An 18953-nucleotide genomic window follows, 5' to 3' on the forward strand; every position below is an offset into this window, starting at 1 on the left:
GTTAAAAGGTTTATTATTTTGTTTGGATTCAATTCCTTGGACAAGTTCGAGCAGATGTTTGAGTGAAGTGTTATTTAGGAGATTCCATACAAAGAGTTCTACAGTTAAATAGGTGACAGTTCAATTCCCTCCTTTCTCCCCCTCCCCCCCTACCATGGAGAAATGATACAAAGTGAAGCCACTGGACAAGTGCTGCAACAGAAAGCCAAATAGAACAGGCAAAACTGCTGGTGATGGATCAGCTGACATTCACATTTATGACATCCCAAAGGAACCATGTACTATGTATCAATGTTAACTTTTAGTGTGAACCAAATGCTTTTATTGCCTTTTACAGTATTTGGTGAATTCAAAAGATTAGCAAATCCCCAGGAAGATTTTGCAATACACGGATCCAAATTATGCCAAGTTCCCAGAGTCGCAGTTTCCTGGGCCCTTCACCTCATCAATATCCATAAAAGCAGCATAAACCACAGGAGGTTGATTTTATTTTTTTTATTTAAATCAAAGAAATATAACAACTATGATTATTTCTGAAGTGTTAGGAATAAAACAAATCTTGGTATTCTCTAAACATTTTAAGGATGGATCCTAGCTGCTGTATCATAATTGGAGGTCACTTTACAAATGCAAGCAAATAAAAATTACACATTACTCTTAAAGCAAACTTAAATACTACTCCAGTCATGGTATCTCAATATTTTCCATACATTTATAATGCTTTGAATTTTATAATAGGATATGCCTTTAGTTTTCAATACCTTTATGCTTAAAACCAAAGCCCAAGCTAAAAGAAGTTCAATCATGAAAAGCATGGGATCACTTGTACATTACTCATACAGATGAAACTAACCGCTAAGATGGTCAGTATCATGTGGATTGCATAAAATTATTAGATCACTTGGAACGATAGAAGCTTTAACATTAACAGTATACACCAAGTTAAAATACTTAGTCAAAAAGGTTAAATTTAAAGAAAAACCTTACTATATATATTTGGAGGATACTTTCTTACCTCATGAGGCTCATGCATTATTCCTCAAATGTAAAAAGTGTATTTGCATTTAATGAGCATTTGAATATATGTGATAGAGGACTACATGATTGAGCACTAGTCAGTGACTGGAAAATCAGGTTGGAAAATTATTTGGGCAATCATCTCCACTCGTACCATGAAAATTATTAAAATGGTTTTGCTGAGGTACACATGACAAAAATTATTCTCTATGCCCACTATTGTAATGGAAGTGCTTTGACAGTATTAGGAAAAGATACAAAATAATCAGTAATGTTCGCAATTCTCATCAGAACAGATGAATCCTGAAACCGATCAACATTTTTGACATTTTTCTCTTAAAAACTAAAGCTATATCACAATTGTGTATTGACGTGTACACTTTATCAATTCCTGGGCATTCGTGACATTTAAATTACTTGGTTGAAAGGAGTAATGCAGCTCTCTCAAATGCATTATATTATAAAGTAAACCTTTTCTAATGCACACTTGTCAGAGTGATTGATCATTATATATTAATTTACTCTGGTGTTGCACTGATCACTCCAATCAATAAATTTCATAAAATTTGATTCTGGGTATGATGAAAATAGGCAAGTCCAGATGTGAACCCTGAAGTTATTTAATTGACCATGTTTAATTTTCTATTGACCACTTTGGAATTATAGGAATGACTGTAGTTACAAATATCCAATATAGACTTGAACAAGAAATGTGAAAAGCAAAGCATTACAAAAATGTTAGGCTTACTTAATTCTCATTAAATGAGATCCAAAAATATTCAGCTCATTTCAGAAGAACACCAAGTTTTCTGCCACCACTGTTATCTCATTTGCATCCAAAAATAGTGAATTCTAAGCTTTAAAATTGTTTTTGTATCTCTGTTCAGAAATGGAAATTCAATGTCTAAATGTAGTCAAGTATGATTAGGTTCACTCCAACTGCCTGCAAATACAAGCTGTGCAAATTAGCTGATGAGCGGAATCAAATTGTCACATTACTAACATCAAGCTTTCATTTAAGGACAAATTGCTATATACTTAGTTTTATCATTATGAATATCATTAAATAGTGCAGATAAAATGGCTGCTGGCTGTTGATTCCCAAAACTAGTCTTAATCATTCATGGTTTTGAGGAGGTACTTCAAATGAAAAAAATTGGCTGGCATAGTCTTGACATTTTTACAACCTTATTCCCATCATCCTTATCTGACTATTTCTCAAACCAGCATCCTCACCCCTCTCCACTATCAATTCCTTTAACACTTGCTATCAAAGTTCAACAGTCTAGCGTTGGCTAGTCATTTGCCACAAGACTTCAACAGCTAGCTTAAAAACCATCTCGCCTTTAATTGTACAATATCACATTTGAATAAATCTTGGATAGCATTTCATGGTTGAGCCGTATCAAGGACTACTGTTTCTGCTCTCCTCTGAACACTATTTCAGAATCATTCTGCAGCACCAGTTTATTTCCTTAATAAACATAACTTTAAATTCCTTTTCCCTGATCTCTACACTCTCAGCAAACCAAGGTCTTACTAACTGACATAGACTACTTAACCAAACCAAATACCAACCCATTCCTCAAAAGACGAAGGACCCAAGCCCAAAACGTTGGTTACCCTTTACTTCTTAGGGATTCTGCGTGACCTACTAAGTTTTCCAGCACGTTTGGGTATTATACTCAAAAGATTCAATGTTCTGGCTTTGATACCAGCCCCATTTGTCAGCTTATTTTCTATTATCCTCTCTCCAAATTCAACTGGAAGCAATTCTGATCTTACATTCTTTATGTTACAAATTTCTGCCTCAAACCAGACCAGAGCTACACAAATGTCAGTTGCTTCAAATCAAAACATAGCAAGTCTAAAATACTCATCTTATCAATTAATTTCTTACATTGAAACTGCTCTACGATGTTCACATCCAAGTGATCAGCTGATTGGTTATTTAAATTATGAAAACAAAAGAGTAAATTAATCTGCAACCTGTCACTTCTGTTGAATTGATGCATGACTATAAATGGATTCTAATACTCATAATATTCATCAACAATGAGATGAACTCATAATAAAATGAAAATGGGGAAAAAAAATCAAAACTGTGTGGCATTCGATATGGCATCAGTTATGGAGTGTAGGCAGTTGTACACTAAATCAGTCAACACAACGAATTTTTGAAAGGTACAACTTCACTTCTATCTCAGCAACAACCAAGTCTAAACATATGCCTTGAATTAATTCTCAATTCAAGGTATGCCATGGAAGTATGGTCAGCTTTTGATTAGAGGCTGATTCCTTGACGGTAAAGAGGTAGTAAACTATGTATGTAGTGGAATAGCTTTTTTTAAAATAAAACATTCAAACTGATCAGGAAAGTTTAACATTATCTTATTTGAAAATGCACCACATTCTTTCAGTTGGCAACATCCTTTCTGTTTAATAAAGAACATAGTTCTGAGGTAGGCTCACAAATCCAGTAGAGACAAGACAATAATATGAACAATTTAACCAGTGATTTGCCAAATAGCTGGACAAAAACATTCTTCATGAATCTTGCCATTTTTGAACTACTAGAGTGTCTGATTTATTTTCAAGTTGCTGATCAGATACACTTGGAGCCATCCCTCAATGTTTTCAAGGAATTACTTTCTAGCAATTTACTGACCCAAAATAAAAAGGTTAGTGGCAACAAAAAAAAGGTGCTGGTATCCAGAACAAAAAAAATCTAATTTATTAGCTCAAATAGTTATATTAATTGTTATATTGACTTCATCATAGACCTGTAGTTTGCAATCCCACTCCAACCACTGTTTTGCAAGAATGGCCATGCCATACATTTTGAGGTACTTTAAAATCAAATAATTAAAATCTATACTAAAAATAAGTGGCACCAGCTTGCATTTTATGCATAGTATTACATTTTCATAGGATTGATCTTTATATAACAAATTTTTCCCTCTAACATGACATTTGTAAAGTGGTCTGAGGGCTAAATAAATGTCAGTCCCTTCAATCAATATACAGAATTAGTCCAAAATACTCAGCTGATCAATTAATTTCTTACATTGAAACTGTTCCAAGATTTTCAGAATCCAAATGATCAGCTATTTGGTCATTTAAATTATGCAAATAAAACAGTAAATTAATCTGCAACCTGTCACGTCTGTTGAATCAATGCATTACTGTCCATTATTGAAAACGAATTCTAAAACCCTTCCTATTCATCAACTATGAGATAAACTTAAAAAAATAAAATGAAAACAAAGCAAAATTCAAAGTAACTTGCATAGTCTGAAAATAATAAAATGCTTTGAACAGTTTCAAGGGACAAAGTATGTTATGCAAAACATTAAAATCCAAATTGAATATTGTTTCCTTTGTATGTGCTTTGATGGCACTGGAGGGAAAGCTAAGCTCATCTCAACTTAGACTCCTGAGGGAAGTATGATCAATACACATCATAAAATATTTACAAGCTAATTTGTTTAACTCAATAGATAAGAGAGCAGGGAAGACAAAAATGAATCGCATACAAAAGGGAAGTAATAAAATTAAATGAAATAGGATTGTATATTTTCATAACTACAAATGCATGGAAATGGTTCTTAAGACATGTATCTTTTATACAAAAAAAATGAAACTGCTAACACATTTTAAAAATACGTATCACATTTTAACTTAACCACAACAAATAACAATTTTAATCATAGCATAGCATGCAAGATGCACTCAAGAAAAGGTTCACAAGTAATAAAAAATTATACTCCATACTGAAAAGCACCATAACGTTAACTACACCTGGAATGCAAAGAAATCTGGTAATTTGGCCAGATAAGGAAAAAGAACTTGATAATATGCTGAAGGCATCAGGTAAAGTGTTAATTGACTACAGTACAAACAATTCCAATAGATGATGGCTTGATTGCAGTCTTCCATTTCAATGCATCCTTCTCATTTATAACTTGTTGCAATCATGTTGGTGAATAAATGCTTCCATTACCAAATATACACAACCAGTCAAAAGATGTCTTACAGAAAACATTTTCTCTGGAAAGCTGTCTAGTGAAATTAAATGTCAACGTAATGAATTATAATCCACCATGAAACACAAAAAACAAATTAATTTTATTCTGATTCCTTAGTCTTGCCAAAGTGAAAAATCTTGCATGTCCTAGACAAGCTTGCATAACCAGTTAAAAATAATAGGACTTAATGGAAATATTTAAGTGTCAAAAATACAAATTTAAAATGTACTCTCACTTTCAGTGACACATTGTAACACTGGTGACAATCAAAGTCTCACCTTCTAGGATTTCTTCAGTGACTTCTACAGGCATATTAGACCATATACTCTGGTCCTTGGCTGATTATACTTTCCTTTGCCAATACTCAAAATGGGATAATACATTTAAGTATACTGTAATAATATTCCTCCCCTTTTATAATTTACAGTTTCATATCAAATTATCAAAATTAACAGAAAATCTCCCAAGTTCTTTAAAAATAACCAAACTTCTCTCTGCATATTAAAATGCTAATTCTAGATCATATCAAAGTTTACACTTCATTAAAATAAATGTGAAGATGACACATACAACTTCTATTTCAACGGTCATTACATTTCAAGTATTCAATAACAAAAAGAATCAAACTGAGTAACATCATATCAGGACTGTGAATTTCAAAGTAGTTTTTGAAGAAGCCTGCTGCTTTTTGGATGGGGAAAATGTGTTCTATGCAAAAACCTAAAAAAGTGTGCAATTTTTTTTAAGATCAAAGAAATTTCAAAGAAAAATATAATTACTTGCTCAAATTTGTATGGTTATGGGAGAGTAGTTTCCCTGTTAGATTATGGAAAAAAAAACAAGTTTTAGGAAAATTCGCAACTCTGCCATCTTGAAACTAGGTGAACTGTGGAAAAACGGAGCTGCAGTTTCCCCTCCTGGTTTCAATAGCAGCATGTTAACAATCAGGTCTGCTTCAGTACCTGACAATCCACAAGCAGTCACACAGGATCAGGCACTTGAGAATCCTTTTGGGGAAAAAGGAAATATTGTTTAATTTATTTATCTGATGAGGAGCTTTAAGTTCATTATATACTAATCTTTTTGGACAAAAATTTAAAACTATTTGCACATGTTGATGGGCTTTTAATTAAAATATTGGCAGAAGGAATTTGTGGTTTGATTAAAAAAAACTAAATTTGTTTGCTTAAACAACCAAATTATTCATCTTGGATATTATAACCAACCTTTTTGGTCAAGAATTCATTCCTACCACCTCATGCACATAAAATTAATATACTCTATTTTGGATATAGTTCTCAATTTCTATTCAAACACTGTAAACTTATTTATGAACTTTATATTTGGTTTTACTTGAAGCCTCGTTGTTACAAATGGTGAAACTGTGAAGTCCTAAAGAGGAACTTGAAATTCCTTGTTAATATATGTACCTGCAACCAAACTTCACAAAAAAAAAGACCAAGAGGTTTATAATAGAATTTACATGATAGTTGTCAGGAAGATTCCACCTCAAATTTGAACAAAAAAAACACAAATGAGGGGACAGAGAGAGAGAGAGAGAGAGAGAGAGAGAGAGAGAGAGAGAGAGAGAGAGAGAGAAAGAGAGAGAGAGAAAGAGAGAGAGAATGACTCATGAAGAGTTGTTAACTTTAGCATCTTCTTCTCTCCAGATAATGCCCTATTTCAGCACTTTCTGAATTTCGGATCTCTATTAACAGTGTATTTTGTTGTCTTAAATTGAATGTTAAACAACGTATAGTAATTAGTCAACTGATTAAAGAACCAAAGGCAACTTCAAATTTAATAAATATGACTGAATTTTTTAATCATTAATATAATGTTTCAACAAAAAAAATGTTGGGCCTGTCAAAGCAAGGATAAAAGCTAAAAACTGCTGTTATACACCCAGATTTGAACACAAGGTTAAATCTTGAAAACGATGCATTTTGTAAATGATAGGTGGAATAAATTTTCTATGAATTGAGCCAGATAACTTCAAGGACACAATTTTTTTTTAAAAAAAGAATCACTTACTCCAACCTTTGGAGCATTATTACCTAATGATTGAAAAAGTGCCTTGTGGGAAAATGTTTCAAATTTAAATCAGCCATTTTATTTTGCAAAACTCAGCATGACCCACAAAATTATTTTCCATGAATATGTCAATTTCCTAGCTGGTTAATTAAAATGACACATGTCCAGAATTCATGAACCAATGTATGGTTTTAACAAAATCCTTAAATATATTTATTTTGTACTTTGGACAACACATGATGACAAGCAGGTAGTTTAATTCACTGGTGTGCATGCACCTCTCTCGACACCATCTCTTCAGTGTTCCCTAAAATATGCCAGAGTGCTCTGTTCCATTGATTGCACTTAATATCCTTTTCACATGCTAAAGCAGTTCTGTAAACCTAAAGTCATGAAACGCAGCTCTACACCACTTTTAATTAACATGTTCAACTCTGCATCACAATTTTGTTCACACTAAGACATTTTTCTGATGCTATCTTTTTGTTTTCAACCCCAGGAAAGAAACTGGGAAGTAGTTACATACTCACAACATTTCCCCTTCCTCAAATAAGCAATCTTGGGTTAGTAACAGGCAATTATATACTTTTATTCCTGGAAGCAATGCCTCAAAAATGTCCCAAAATTGAGAGTTCCTACTGATTTGACTTTACACCAGTTTTTTATTTTGCCTTATTTATGTGGTTTTTATCTGGAGGAATTCCTAAAAAAAAATGTAATGGGGAAAATGAAAATTGCTCCTCAAAAAGGATTGGGAATTCCAAGAAAGAATTACAAAACTCACCAGTCAACATTTCACACAAATCTGATGGCATGCTGGTTTAATATTATAATCTCCATTCTCACAAAATCTCAGCAAATTAAAACCAAAAACTCAAAGGAAAAAAGTCTGAACCATTTTCTTAGCCCTACATAGCCCTTGTTCTGTAAAGTAGCAGATAAAGAACTGTTCATTACGTATTAGAAATACTGCTGAATATTGAAATATACAGTAAACTGAGAAATACTACAGTAGGTTGTTTGTTTTTTTATTTTGTTAAGTATCAAGCACGTAAACATGTCGAATCAGCTTACTTCGTCCACAGTATGGCTGTCCAGGTATAAATTCTGCTGCATTAACCCAGTCCTCCAGATTTGAACTTGCCGTTGAAGGTTTGGATTCCTCAATCACTGCAGTTTTTGTGCTCATTTCACCATTTAATTTGGCAACTGGAGTAAGTTTAGTAGCTGATGGTGTGGCAGAATCCTTCGGGATCAATGGTGTGGGTCCACTCTGAACCTCCGACAATCCTTGCTTTGATGGCTTCACGTGGTCATACCTGTATATCAATTAGGGATGTTACAGTTAATGCAACTTTAACCTGTGATAACAAAGATTTCTCTCTGAAACATAATAGGAGTAGATTATTTAGCTACTGAATCTGCCTTACCATTTAATAACATAACATCTCATCTTCACTGCTCAACTTTATTCTATATTTCACAAAACCATCTCCACAAAAGCCTACTTGTTTCAGATTTTAAGTTAAACTTGGCCCATATTCGTGCCATTTGGAGAAAAAAAATCAAGCGTCCACACAGGGAAGAACTTTGTACCAAACTTCAATAAGAAACATTTCAATTGCCTGGTAATTTAACACTTTAAAATCTGGCATAATTTGGCACATTTAGATAGCATTTCCTCTAAAGACAAACTAGAGTTCCTGAAATTTATAGCCCAGAAAAAAATGGCTATTTTATTGAAAATTATCTGCACAAATTTCTCTTTACAGTTCAGTCATTGTATTTAATTTAAAAAAATTCTTTCACCATCTACTCCATCCTACTCTTCAAAATGTTTCTGAAAGCAAACTACAACTCACACCTTTGGTGTCATAAATAACCTAAAAGCAAGCCTCACTATCACTGCCACTTGCATAAGATTGCTCAACTTCACCTGGTTCCGTTCTTCTGTGGATCAAACCCTCATCCAATTATTTTGTTGCCTCAAAGACAACACCCACACCATCTAGTTTAACATTCAAACCTCCAGTGAACAAAAACATTACAGTCCTATCTTAATTCTGACTAAGACCTGTTCATCTCTTTTGGTGACCTACACTGCCTCACAGATCAGCAAGCTTTGATTTTAAAATATTGGAAACTCTTGTTGTTTGATCACACATTTCCCAATCTACAGTTCAACAACTAAGTGGAATACTTCTTCCCCAACTCTGGCACCTTGCCTTCTTTAAAATGCCTCAACTGTCAAGTCCCAAAACTCAAAACTTTGACATTTCTTTCTCCTTGAAACTTACCTCCATGACCAAGTCTTTAGAGATCTGTCCTACACCCACTTCTGCAATTGGTCTCAAATTTTATTTACTATGACTTCTGTAAAGCACTTCAGGACATTGTAATTATAGAACATGTGTTTAATTTTAATTAAGAGATACAGAATAGTAACAGGCCCCACGAGACCAGGCTGCCCAAATACATCCATGTGACCATTAATCTATTAATCCCATGGGAGGAAACCAACACAGACATGGGGAGAACATATAAACATCTTAGCGCCAGCAGTGATTGGGTGGAATGAGAATATTTATTTGCTATTTCAGGAAAATGTAATTTTGGTCTAGATTTCATTAAATGGATTAAATTACTATATTCATGTCCTATGGCTTCAAAGATATTTAGCAAAGAGAGGGGACTCAAAAGGCCAACATGGCCTGTTGCTGCTCCGTAAATGATTATATGGTTAATTAATTCTAATTCACAACAATCAAAAATGTTTAGGGTTTATAGGAGAACATGGAAAGGATGCCCTTTAAGACCTTTGTTTTTTTTCCTATGATATTGGAACCTCTAGCTGTTGATCTGAAACAGTGTAGGAATAACCAGAAGTGGAGTTGAACGTGACAGTATCTCTTTACACAGATGATCTTTTGCTTTTTTATTTCAAATCCTGAGATTTCTACACCTAATATATTAACTTTTGCCCAATTTAGCCAGTTGTTGAGTTATAACTTAAATTTGCACAAGAGTGAAGTATTACCCCTAAAAGGATCCTTTTCAAAGTATCCAAATTTGCCCATTTAAAATAGTGAAATATGAATTCCAATATTTAGGATAAATTTTTATAACTTCTTGTAATTGTTGGAATTTATTTTGGTTATTACTTAATCATATTAAAGTACTATTATCGGGACATCCTTATCAATTACAATGATTGGACGTATAATTAGATTAAAATGAACATTTTTACCTAAATTTTTGTACCTTTTTCAAGCTTTACCAATTTTAATTCCCAACTCCTTCTTTAACTCATTAGATTTGGTTATTTCTTCATACATGTGACAGGTTTGTTAAATGAGCAATGCCCAAAGTTTAATAGGAAAATAATGCATAGGAACAGAAAGTAAGCAAAATTCCATAGAAAAGTATCAAATCTTTGAGTGAGTGAGTGAGTGAGTGAGTGAGTGAGTGAGAGTGTGTGTGTGAGTGAGTGAGTGAGTGTGTGTGTGTGTGGGGGGGGGGCTGGGGGAGGGGAGTGGGGGGGGTGGAAAGAAGGGGAATGGTTAGCCCAGGACATGGGCAGAAATATATAGTAAGAAACACAACAAATAACATGTGGATTTACTCTCAGAATGCTACACTTAAGCAATATGATCTTGTCCTTCAGTTGGAAATCCATATGCCTATAAAATATTTGGCTATAATCATACGTCACAATTTCCTTCAACAATTCAGAAATTCAACACAAATATGCAAAGTTCAAATAATAACACAATGTGAACAGTTGAGAACTAGATGCATTATATGCCACAGTCTGCAGAACTCTTGTTCATTTGAAAAAATAGAAAGTCAATGCAACAGAGAAGGTAGTTCATGGTCTAAAAAAAAATCATCTTGTCAAGGTGGATCCAATGACCAGGCAGCAGTTCAAGATGTGAGAAAAGCCCACTGACAATGTATTGGTATGCACACAGCCCAAAAAGTTTCAGATAAGAAGTGGGGTACAGTAAAAGTCTCAAAATCCAGATGGCTCAGGGATGGGTAGGTCTGATTTTTCAGATTTTCTGTATTCTCAGGCAATATATCTGTGGTGCTTATGCAATACAAACACACATGCAATGCACACAAGCAAAAGCAGAGTTGTCGAGGTCCGGTTACTTAGGTGGTCCAGATTTCTGGTGAGAATTTTCAAGATGTCTAGATTCTCAGGTGAGCTGTATTTCTGGCATTCAGATTTTCATACTTTTACTCTAGTAAGGTGGGAAAAAATGGAAGCCCAACAAACTCAATCATTAAGGAATAATGTTGCTAATGCAAGTCTTTCTTGTACATTGTACACATTATTACTGTTGGACAGATCAACTGGAAAGTTGAAAGTTGTGATGAGAGAATTCCTTTAATTTGGTTGTTTCTTTACCTTTAAAAGGACACCATTTTCACAAATTTTTAACCCCACAAAATGCTCCAAAAGATCTTTAATGTCAAGTATACTGCAATGTTATAAAATGGAAATTACAGCAGTTAGCTTGCATCCAATACACTGAACAAGGGTCAACGCAGTAAGAGTAATGCTATTGCAATACTAGTGAGCTGGGTTCAAATCCAAGGCTGTAAGGAGTTTTCTCCAGTTTCCTCTCAAATTCTAAAGATGTATGGGATTAATTGGTCACAAGGGTGTATTTGGACAGCACAGGCTTGTGGGCCTGAAAGGCTTTTACCATGTTGTATCTCCAAATTAATTAGCAACGTAAAAGAATGTCATTAATTTGATTATTTTGGAGACTACAATGGACTCCATCTCAGTTCATCATTAAGCCCAAAAATCAGATCTCATGCTGAGATTATAAGACAAATAATCATTTAATGAGTAAATATTAACTCTGGTGCAGTAGCTAATACTTTAATCAAAAATCAAAGATTCTGGTTTTAAATCTAATTCCACATGGCCCTTTCAGATGGACCCTCCGCAATTAGGGCGGTGGCAGGAGCAGCTTTTAAGTTGCAGACTCACCTTTCAGGTGGCTGCCCTAAAAGACTGTTTGCAGCTGTGCCTGGTCCACCTGAAAGGGTCTATTCCTATCCAGGAGTTTCATAGCACCTCCGGAACTGAAGGAGGTGGGGCGACCAGTGACGCAGCAACACCTATCAAAAATATGCGGCATAGCAATGGCGGTCTTCCCAACCCATAATCCCCCATGTGAGTAGAACTCCTCTGTTTCCCACAATAGTTCCAACTGTGTGGGAGATTATGGGTCAGGAAGACCACCATTTCTATGGTGCATTTTGAGCTGCAGAGAGTGGCTCTAGTGCCGGAGCGGCCAACTGGGCTGTGACAGCCCACACTGGCCACCGTGCCAACGGTCTCCCCGCCCACTGGTGTGGGGTGGGGGGGGGGGCGGGCTGTCAGGCAGAGGCTGCACATTCAGGTGCGTCAGCGGAGCAACGGGGTCTGCTGATAATCCCTTCCAGAGGAGGGTTAGCGTCGGCGCCTCGGAGGCGCCTCTGTTGCATTCAGGTGAGGATGTCTTTAGCCGCAAGGGGGGAGATTATGCAGCTTTACACTGGGGTGTTCAGGCCACCTGAAAGGGCCTGCAGATGAGCTCAAAATTTACATTTATGCTAAAGTGCAGTAAATACTGAAAATCTGATGAACCACTTCTTCAATGAGAAGTTTATTTGAGGCCCTGTATTCTCAGATAAATCCAAGAACAATAATTCATACAGTAGTCAAGAGTTTTCACTGGTGTGGTAACCATTTTCTGTAAACCTCATTCAATATGAAAACAACTGGCAATGGTCACACTTCCATTTGCGGAAGAAAACTAGTTGTCACATTTCCAACATTCCAACTGTGACAATACTTCAATTGGATGCAAGGTGCTTCAGGATATTCTACAAGGATTGTGAAATGTGCTGTATAAATATTTACAATAATTTAAAGTTTCATTTGAAAAATGTGAAAGAAATTTGCAGGAATCGTTTTGTGGGAACCCAAAATCAAGGCAATTACTGTATTTTTAACGCATAAAACACGCACATTAATGCATATTTTATAAACAAGGTGCCTCCCCCCAACACGATGTGTTGTAGTCGAACCAGCAATTTTTAGCAAGTGTGGGAATATAATAGCAAGCATAAGAATGTAACTGCGACAATGAACAAATGGGTACAATTTATACCAGGCGTGGGAAATTTTGATTTTGGTAATACCTCTGTACTAAATGTCATGGTACTTCTATAAACAGGACATTCTGGTTAGAGCTAACACTTCATCACTGTTAATTGCCCAGGCCTGTCCCTGAGGGAAGAGATTAACACATCAAGTGCCTCTGATTCGAGACATTAGAATTTAAAATCCTCCTCAACTCTGAAGCCCATCTTCGATCTATTTATTGATTCCTCTCCAGAGCTTTTCAATATGTGGCAGGTGGATATCATCTATATAATTGGGCGGTTGGCACCTCTGGAGGAGTTGATTGGGGTGTTAAATACAGTAGATTAACTGTGGCAGGTACTGGTATGACTCATGTCCTATTTAAATGCAAATTGCTTTTACCAGTCAAAATTTAGAATTCTACACCCATGTGTTATACAAAACTAACCCCCCCCCCCACACATTTATGATTTTCTGCGTTATATGTGTGCGCGCATTATAAGAGTGAAAAAAATGGTATTCCCCTTTAAACTAGGGGTGCCTCCACTGACGTGTTAATCATAGCCAGATACCATTCAAAAATCAAATGATGATATGTAGAGGAAAGCTAAAGTTCCAGTGGAGAGAATTGAAAAATCTCAAGAAATTCAGCACACTAACTGAATCATGGAGGATAATCTTAGTGTAGTCACTAGAACGAGCCTGCAGATAAGACAGGAATATATTTTCCTATTGGTCACGTTTATCTTGAGAACTTCACACTAAAATGATGGTTCCATCTACGCCAATGCTTGCAGCACTGATGCCCTCCGCAACCCTTCACAATAATTATTTGCCACTATTCCACTACTTGCTGGGAGTTGAGTTGACTTGCCTGGATAGGATGTAAACGCAACAGCAAAAAAAAATTCAATTTGCTGACATTTTAAGAACTCCAAAGGTTTTGATAATTATGGACCTTTTTAAAACTAATAGGGCTGGGTAGCACAACATTTGAGGATTCAGATATGACTGAAAGTGACACAAAAGAGGTGGGAGAAATCATGGAGAATGAAGAGGTAATTTTGAAAGGCTCATCTAACAAGCAGAAATACATAGAACTCAGAAATAAGGAAGGTTCTCAAAAATGGTGAAGCATTTTGGGATTAGCAATCATAATTCTGAAAGTCTGAAATGGTCATGAACAAGATCAAGACCAGTCTTCGTGAAACTGGTAAAATGGCGGAAGACTAAATGCACACTGCATATTAGCATTTATGAAGGAGATAGCTGTGAATGATGGTGAGATCAGGGAGGTGTAGATCAATATTCTAGGACATGTTGACATTAAGATAGTAATGTAAAAGATTAAAGATGGACAAGTCATCAGAACCTGATGCAATCTAAACCAGGATAATGGAGGGAGATAGAGGAGATGTCTGGGGCCTTGTCAGACATCTAATCATTAGCCACAAGCATGAACCCAAAAGACTTGAGAACAGGCAACGTTGTTGTTCCTTTGTTCAAGAACATCAAGAACAAACCAAAGAATTATGCCAGGGAAGATGATTCTTAGAGAAAAGGTTTGGAAGACAAGAGGGATATCAGGAGAGCAAGAAAAGGAAATTAGATTGGTTTGGCAGACATGGTAAAAAAAAGAAAATCCCAGGAAAGAAGCAAAAAGAGGGCAACTAGGTCATCAACATGTGGAGCCACAGGAGATAGGTAAGGTCTTGAATGAATACCTCATCTATCCTCAAAGTGGAAATTAAGGAATTACAATAACTGAGGATGAGATGTGACTTAATAGAGCTACACAAAATTATGAAGGGCTTAGAAAAGGTGGATAGATGGCTGCAAGAAAAAAATAAATAAATATATGTTAGGGAAATTTTGCGTTATTGTGGAGTTGGTTTATTTTAGTCAGCATAACATCATGTGGCAAAGGGCCTGTACTGTGTTGTAATGTTCTTTATGCTATGTTCTATAAGTAGCAATGTCTTGGACCACATCTAAATTTCAAAGCAGTGCAAGCACATTAAGGTGGATAAATCACCAGAATCTGACCAAACATTTCCTTGGACATCATAAAAAGTTTCAGAAGAAATTGAGACCCTAGCATTAGGTACCAGAAGACTGGAAGATGGAAGAAAGGGTACAAGGGCAAGCCAGGAAGTACAGGTGGAGCATAAATGGGGGTGAACCTGAACCTGATTCTGAGCGTCAGGATCGACCACCACAACAAGGACTGATTAGGGAAAGCCAGTATGATTCAGTATGTGGGAAATCAGGTCTCAAATTTGATAGTTTTCTTTTTATTTTAAAAAGTCATCAAGAGGACTGATGAGGGTAGGATGGTGAGCATTGACTACATGGACTTTAGCAAGGACCTACATACTAAGCCGGTCAAGCAGGTTAGATCACCTGGGATTCAGGGTGAACTAGCCAATTGAATTCAAAATTGGCATGGTGGTAGGAGACAAGGGTAATAGTGGAGGGCTTTTTTTTTAAAGCGTGGAGGTCTATGACTAATAATGTGCTGGATCCATTGTTGTCTGTTATCTAATATTATTGATATGAATGTCAGTGCATGTTGGCTGATAACACAAAATTGGTAGCATAGTGAGGTAGATTGTCTAAGTTTACATCAAGGTCTGGATCATATGGGAAAGTGGAATTTAACTCCAATGTGTGAGGTAATACATTTTGGCAAGTTCAACCACATTAAATTAGAAAGGATATAGAAATAATTCAAGAGGACTTGCCAATGCTGGACATCTGGCACTTGAGTTACAAGGACAGGCTGGGCAGGCTTGGACTTTTCTTCCTGAAGCACAGCAGACTAACTAATTCATAGTCTTTATCACCTGGGTAGGTATCTAAAACTGGACGACTTTCTTTTTAAAATATTTTAATTGATTTTAATAAAGGACGTACAAACAAGTCAATAAGATAGTATGGACAGTTGCATAAATTAAATAAACATTCCATATATCACTAACATACAAATTGTAAATCATTCCATAATTCATATTTTAAATATGAAAATTCTAATAAAGAGGAAAGAAGAAGATAGTACAGGAGAAAAACTCAGACCCCTTACCTAACCGCATTGCCAGATACTTTATCTGAATGGTATTAAAAGTAAAACGAAGGTTACAAAAATTAAAATAAGGAACATGGAAAAGACACAAGTTAGACAATTTAATTACATTGGAGTAAAATTATAAAGTAAGATAGTGAGTCATAAATGACCCCCATTACTTCTGGGATCTTATATCTGAATTATTAATTAAATACCAAATATTTTCCATGTTCAAATAGGACATGATGTCATGCAACCACTGATCATGAGTAGATGGGGCAGCATCCTTTCATTTAAGTAAAATCGCACACCTCACCAAAAGAGAGGCAAAAGGAATGGCATGACTCTGAACCAGAGATAAAGTTGTGCCAAAGGATTCAGTGTTAAATCTATATTGAAAATTTTTGATAACGTATGGAAAACCTCTCTCCAATTTTTATAGACTAGAACAAATCCGGAATATATGAAATAATGACGCTTCCCCACTTTTACACTTGTCACACCAAGGAGTCATATCAGAATAAAAGCCTTCCCGAGACAATTTAGCCTTAGATAAATTTTGAATTTTAATAGACAATATTGAGCATATAATGAAGAACTATTAACCAACTTAAAAATTGTGTCCCAAACTACATCTGATATAGTCAAATTTAAATCCTGTTCCCAAGCATTTTTAATTTTAACTAACGAAGTCTGCTTTAAACATAATAATTTCTCATAAATAATGGATATTAAACCTTTACAAGAAGCTAAAAAACTCACAAGATTTAATTCAGTCTCTCTTGGGAAATTAGAAACTTGCGATTCAAGAAAATGCTAGACTTGCAAATGTCACGTCTCCAGAATGGAGGACCATCGCCTTCCCAAGATCGTATTATATGGCGAGCTCTCCACTGGCCACCGTGACAGAGGTGCACCAAAGAAAAGGTACAAGGACTGCCTAAAGAAATCTCTTGGTGCCTGCCACATTGACCACCGCCAGTGGGCTGATAACGCCTCAAACCGTGCATCTTGGCGCCTCACAGTTTGGCGGGCAGCAGCCTCCTTTGAAGAAGACCGCAGAGCCCACCTCACTGACAAAAGGCAAAGGAGGAAAAACCCAACACCCAACCCCAACCAACCAATTTTCCCTTGCAACCGCTGCAATCGTGTCTGCCTGTCCCGCATCGGACTGGTCAGCCACAAACGAGCCTGCAGCTGACGTGGACTTTTTTTTACCCCCTCCATAAATCTTCGTCCGCGAAGCCAAGCCAAAGAAAGAAAGAAGATTTGGTCAAGTTAAATTTAGCAGTATTCTGTTCACATGATGCAAAATATCCATCAATGAACAGATACTTAAAGCTTCGAATACCCTCTCTATACCATCTCTGAAAAATATTGCCATGTAAAGAGGGTTGAAAAAAGTGATTGGATACGATAGGATTTCAGAGAAAAATTATGAAATGCAGAATATTTCCTAAATTGTGCCCAAATTTTCATATTTAACCATTGAATTATCTATTAATTTAGTTGAAAATGGAAATAAGGAGCCCAGAAATGCTGAATTAGAAAAATATATTTGCTGGATGCCTTCAAGTTTTGGCGAGAAGTGAATGATTTAACAAGCACCTGGAAGGAACCTCCCCTCACACCCCACCCCCACCAACAGACGATGGCAGGTATGTGGAACAAACTGCAATAGTAATGTTTAAACAGTACATGAACAGGCTAGGAATAGAGCAATATAATGTACATGCAGGCAGATGGAATTAGTTAGATTGGCACAAATTAGATTGACATAATGGTTGATGTCGATCTCATGAGCCAAAGTGCCTGATCCTGTACTATGCCCTCAAGTTAAATTACTCACGTTAAATGAATTGAATAGTTTCAGGGAACATGGAAAATTGAGACTATAGCAAACCACAAGATTAACTGTTACTCCCTTTCTTCGATCCCCTACAGATGGGTCTATTGGTTTAATTTAGAAGAACTGACTTATATTTATGAATGGCTTCTGTAATCCAAATCCCGGGATGTTTTGCAGTCAATTAAGCAACAGAATTTTTGTTCGAAAACACACCCAATCAGTGCATGTTCTTACCAATGTGATAAATCAAATTTCTTTAAGACTTTGCATGGAACGTTAAAATACTAGTAATTGGTAAATCAATGTTCTTCAAAGTATTTTCTTGGATTTTTACATCTATTTGATGGGAAAATGGGGCCTTCATTTAACAACTTGGCAAAAAGAATCCCTTACATATTCAAATATCTAGAAATTTCAATTACTTTTCAAATCGAGTTCTTTTCAAATCGAGTTCCTTTAAATCGAGTTCCTTTAAATCGAGTTAGAAACATTTTAAATCTAAAGCAACTTGAATCTCAAAGAGGCACTTTAGAAATTTGAGCTCAAAGTTATAGCACATTTTAAAAGTGTCTATTGCCTTGTTATATCATTTGCATTATGAAAGGCAAAATTATTTTAAAAAATTATTGAAAAATTATTTTTTTTTAATGATGAGGTGGAGTATCACAAAAGTTTGTTGTGCAAGAACACAAGAAAGAGTAGGATCAGGTCTCTGGCCTGTCCAGCCTGCTCCATGATTTAATAAGTTCATGGCTGTTCTGGCTGTTGTCTCCACTCTTCTTACCTGCCTTTTCTCCATAACCCTAAATT

General features: G+C 35.8%; 1 protein-coding gene across 2 annotated transcripts in view; it reads right to left on the bottom strand.

The window, feature by feature from the left end:
* Positions 1 to 18953, bottom strand: part of mkrn1 (makorin, ring finger protein, 1) — a 77446-nt gene that overhangs the window by 29724 nt on the left and 28769 nt on the right. For both annotated transcript variants that reach the window (XM_069903599.1, XM_069903598.1), the window contains one exon: positions 8154 to 8398. In XM_069903599.1, coding sequence (XP_069759700.1) covers positions 8154 to 8398 — 245 coding nt within the window. The remainder of the gene's footprint in view (positions 1 to 8153; positions 8399 to 18953) is intronic.

The sequence above is a fragment of the Narcine bancroftii genome, chromosome 11, assembly GCF_036971445.1.
Source record: "Narcine bancroftii isolate sNarBan1 chromosome 11, sNarBan1.hap1, whole genome shotgun sequence".
Taxonomy (NCBI): Eukaryota; Metazoa; Chordata; class Chondrichthyes; order Torpediniformes; family Narcinidae; genus Narcine; species Narcine bancroftii.